This window comes from Ochotona princeps, chromosome 14 (assembly GCF_030435755.1).
Source record: "Ochotona princeps isolate mOchPri1 chromosome 14, mOchPri1.hap1, whole genome shotgun sequence".
Lineage (NCBI taxonomy): Eukaryota > Metazoa > Chordata > Mammalia > Lagomorpha > Ochotonidae > Ochotona > Ochotona princeps.
The window spans coordinates 20640939-20643932 of NC_080845.1; the positions used below are offsets into that span (position 1 = coordinate 20640939).

A 2994-nucleotide genomic window follows, 5' to 3' on the forward strand; every position below is an offset into this window, starting at 1 on the left:
GTCCAATTCCATACTCTTCTATTCTATGTTTCCTGGCAGTCCCCGAGCACTGACTTTGACTTCTCTAAAGTAGCCTAAGGGATGGGGCTGGCAATGTAAGCAATGTGTTAAGCCACTGCTTGCAATAACCACATCTCTCTTACTAGTGTGCCAGTTCAAGCCCTGGTTACTCCACTTCCAGTTCAGGTCCCTGATGATGTAAAGAGAGATGGGAAGACAGTATAAGATGGCTTGTGTACTTGGGCGCATAGCACTCATGTGGGAGACCCAGATGGAGAGCTAAGATTTTGACTTTGGCCTGGTCCAGTGCCAAAAGTAAACTGGAGTAAACTGGTGGATGGTGAGACAGTCCGTCGTGGGTTCAGCAACCTCTCTAGCTTTTCCTCTATTTTTCTAGCCACTTTAACGACGAGAAGTCCCACCTTCTGAGCCTTTATGACTGCTATATTCTGCTTCCCTTTTCTTGCTTCTTAACCAATGCCCTTCATTTCCAACATTTGATGGAAGCATTACCTCCTCTCTAGGGAGCCCCCAAATTTCCTCTATGCCCCAGAAGACCTGATCTCCCATCCACCCCCTTTCTAATTTCTCTCCCTCCCCCCCATGCCCAGACCGGGCATTGCTTGTGTGAGGGTGTGTATCAAGCGGTGCCTGCCGGCTGCAGTGGCCAACCTGGCCTCAGACCCCAGTGAATGCCCGAGGAAGGTACTCCCGGGGCCCTGAAGCTAGTAGGGAGGCCTGGCATGCTGTGGTTGCCTGAACTCGGGGCTGAGTAAAGAAGCAGCGTGGAGAGCTGCTGGCAGCTCTGCCTCCCTCCTGGGATTCTATAAGGGAACTTCTAGTGCCTGATTTAACTGTAGGGGCTCAGGCAAAACTCCCTCTTCCGCCAAGAAGCAGAGGAAGAGAACTGGCCCAGAGGAGGGGCAGGAGCAGAGGAGAAGGAGGGCCCCCACCTGGAGCCAACTTGAATTAGGACTAAGGGATCGGGATGGCGGTGAGGGTAGGGTTCTGTGATGAGCCCGAGCTCTGCCCTCACCGCCTCCCGTCGGAATGGACCAGAACGCAAGGACGTCACAGTCGCCAGCGGTTGCGGGGCAGTGCGGAGCGCAGTGCGGGGGAGTGCGGACTCATTTCTCCCCCGGGAGCTCTCGCCCGCGGCTGGGAGAAGGCGAGGACGGACGCCAGATGGCGACAAAGAGCGGCCCTAGCCCCAAGCCCATGGGAGCGGCCCAGGGCGACCCGGGAGAGGCGGGCACCCTGCCCGGCCCCGACGCCAGCCTGCGGGACGCAGGCTCGGCTGCTCAGCTGAAGCTGAAGCCCAGGAAAGTGCGCAAGATCAAGGCGCTCATCATCGACCTGGGCTCGCAGTACTGCAAGTGCGGCTACGCGGGCGAGCCGAGGCCCACCTACTTCATCTCCTCCACGGTGGGCAAACGCTGCCCCGAGGCGGCCAACGATGCGGGCGACACCCGCAAGGACACCTACGTGGGCCACGAGCTGCTCACCACCGAGGCGCCCCTCAAGCTGGTGAACCCGCTGAAGCAGGGTGTGGTGGTCGACTGGGACTGCGTGCAGAACATCTGGGAGTACATCTTCCACACGGCCATGAAGATCCTGCCCGAGGAGCACGCAGTGCTGGTGTCGGACCCGCCGCTCAGCCCGATCAGCCACCGCGAGAAGTACGCTGAGCTCATGTTCGAGACCTTTCGCATCCCGGCCATGCACGTGACGTCGCAGGCGCTGCTGTCCATTTACTCGTATGGCAAGACGTCGGGGCTGGTGGTGGAGAGCGGCCACGGCGTGTCGCACGTGGTGCCCATCTCCGAGGGCGACCTGCTGCCGGGCCTGAGCAGCCGCGCCGACTATGCGGGCAGCGCAATCACCAGCTACCTGATGCAGCTGCTCAACGAGGCGGGCCACCACTTCACCGATGACCACCTGCACATCGTGGAGCACATCAAGAAGAAGTGCTGCTACGCAGCGCTGCTGCCTGAGGAGGAGCTCAGCCTGAGCCTCGAAGACCTGCGTGTCGACTACGAGCTGCCGGATGGCAAGCTCATCACCATCGGCCAGGAGCGCTTCCGCTGCTCCGAGCTGCTCTTCAAGCCCTCGCTGGTGGGCTGCGAGCAGCCGGGCCTGGCCGCGCTCACCACCGCCTGCCTGGACCGCTGCCAGGAGGCCGGCTTCAGGGAAGAGATGGCGGCCAACGTGCTGCTGTGTGGCGGCAGCACCATGCTCGATGGCTTCCCCGAGCGCTTCCAGCGGGAGCTCAGCCTCCTCTGTCCTGGCGACAGCCCCGCCGTGGCTGCCGCCCCGGAGAGGAAGACCTCCGTGTGGACCGGAGGCTCCATCCTGGCCTCGCTGCAGGCCTTCCAGCAGCTGTGGGTCAGCAAGGAGGAGTTCGAGGAGCGGGGCAGCGCTGCCATCTACAGCAAGTGCTGAGGGGCGGGCCCTGGCCGCTGTAGGCGCGTTTACTGCATTTCACATTAAACTGCTAGCTAGCAGTGCCTCTAGAAACATCTGAATTTCTTCTGTCCGGCTGATGGGTGGGAGGAACTGGGGTGGGGGAGGGGAGAGTCGGAGCAGGAGGGGTGGCAGGGGCTGGAGGTCATTAGCTTCTTTGGCTCTGCGGAGGGGGAGGGAGAGAAGGAGGAGGGTAGGAATGTGAACCCCCCCCCCCACCCCTCCCAGGCCTTAATGCCCGCCCCATCTCACCAGGGTGACATCCAGATGTGGTTTCCTGTCCCGTGTTCTCCTGTCTGCTGAGACACTGCCCCATACTCTCCCAGCCCCCTGTGGGGCAGTGGCCCAGGCTAAGGACCAGTCTGGGATACACAGCTTAAGTGCTGATTCAAGGGAGGTTCGCAGCCAAGCTTCCACTGTCAGTGTCCCAGGTCTGCTGTTCACCTGGGCGCCCCAGTCAGCTCAGCAGCCTCCCCTTGCCTGTGTGTGTATGTGTGTGCAGGCTCTGACTGTGAAAACCCATTTCTGCCC

At 60.9% G+C, this 2994-nt stretch overlaps 1 protein-coding gene across 1 annotated transcript; it reads left to right on the forward strand.

The window, feature by feature from the left end:
- The first annotated feature begins 1095 nt into the window (after nucleotides 1-1095).
- ACTL7B (actin like 7B) lies at nucleotides 1096-2504 on the forward strand. Its single transcript, XM_004580925.2, has one exon. It carries the CDS (start codon nucleotides 1186-1188, stop codon nucleotides 2440-2442), a length of 1257 nt encoding a protein of 418 aa, XP_004580982.2. The 5' UTR covers nucleotides 1096-1185; the 3' UTR covers nucleotides 2443-2504.
- The last annotated feature ends 490 nt before the right edge of the window (nucleotides 2505-2994 follow it).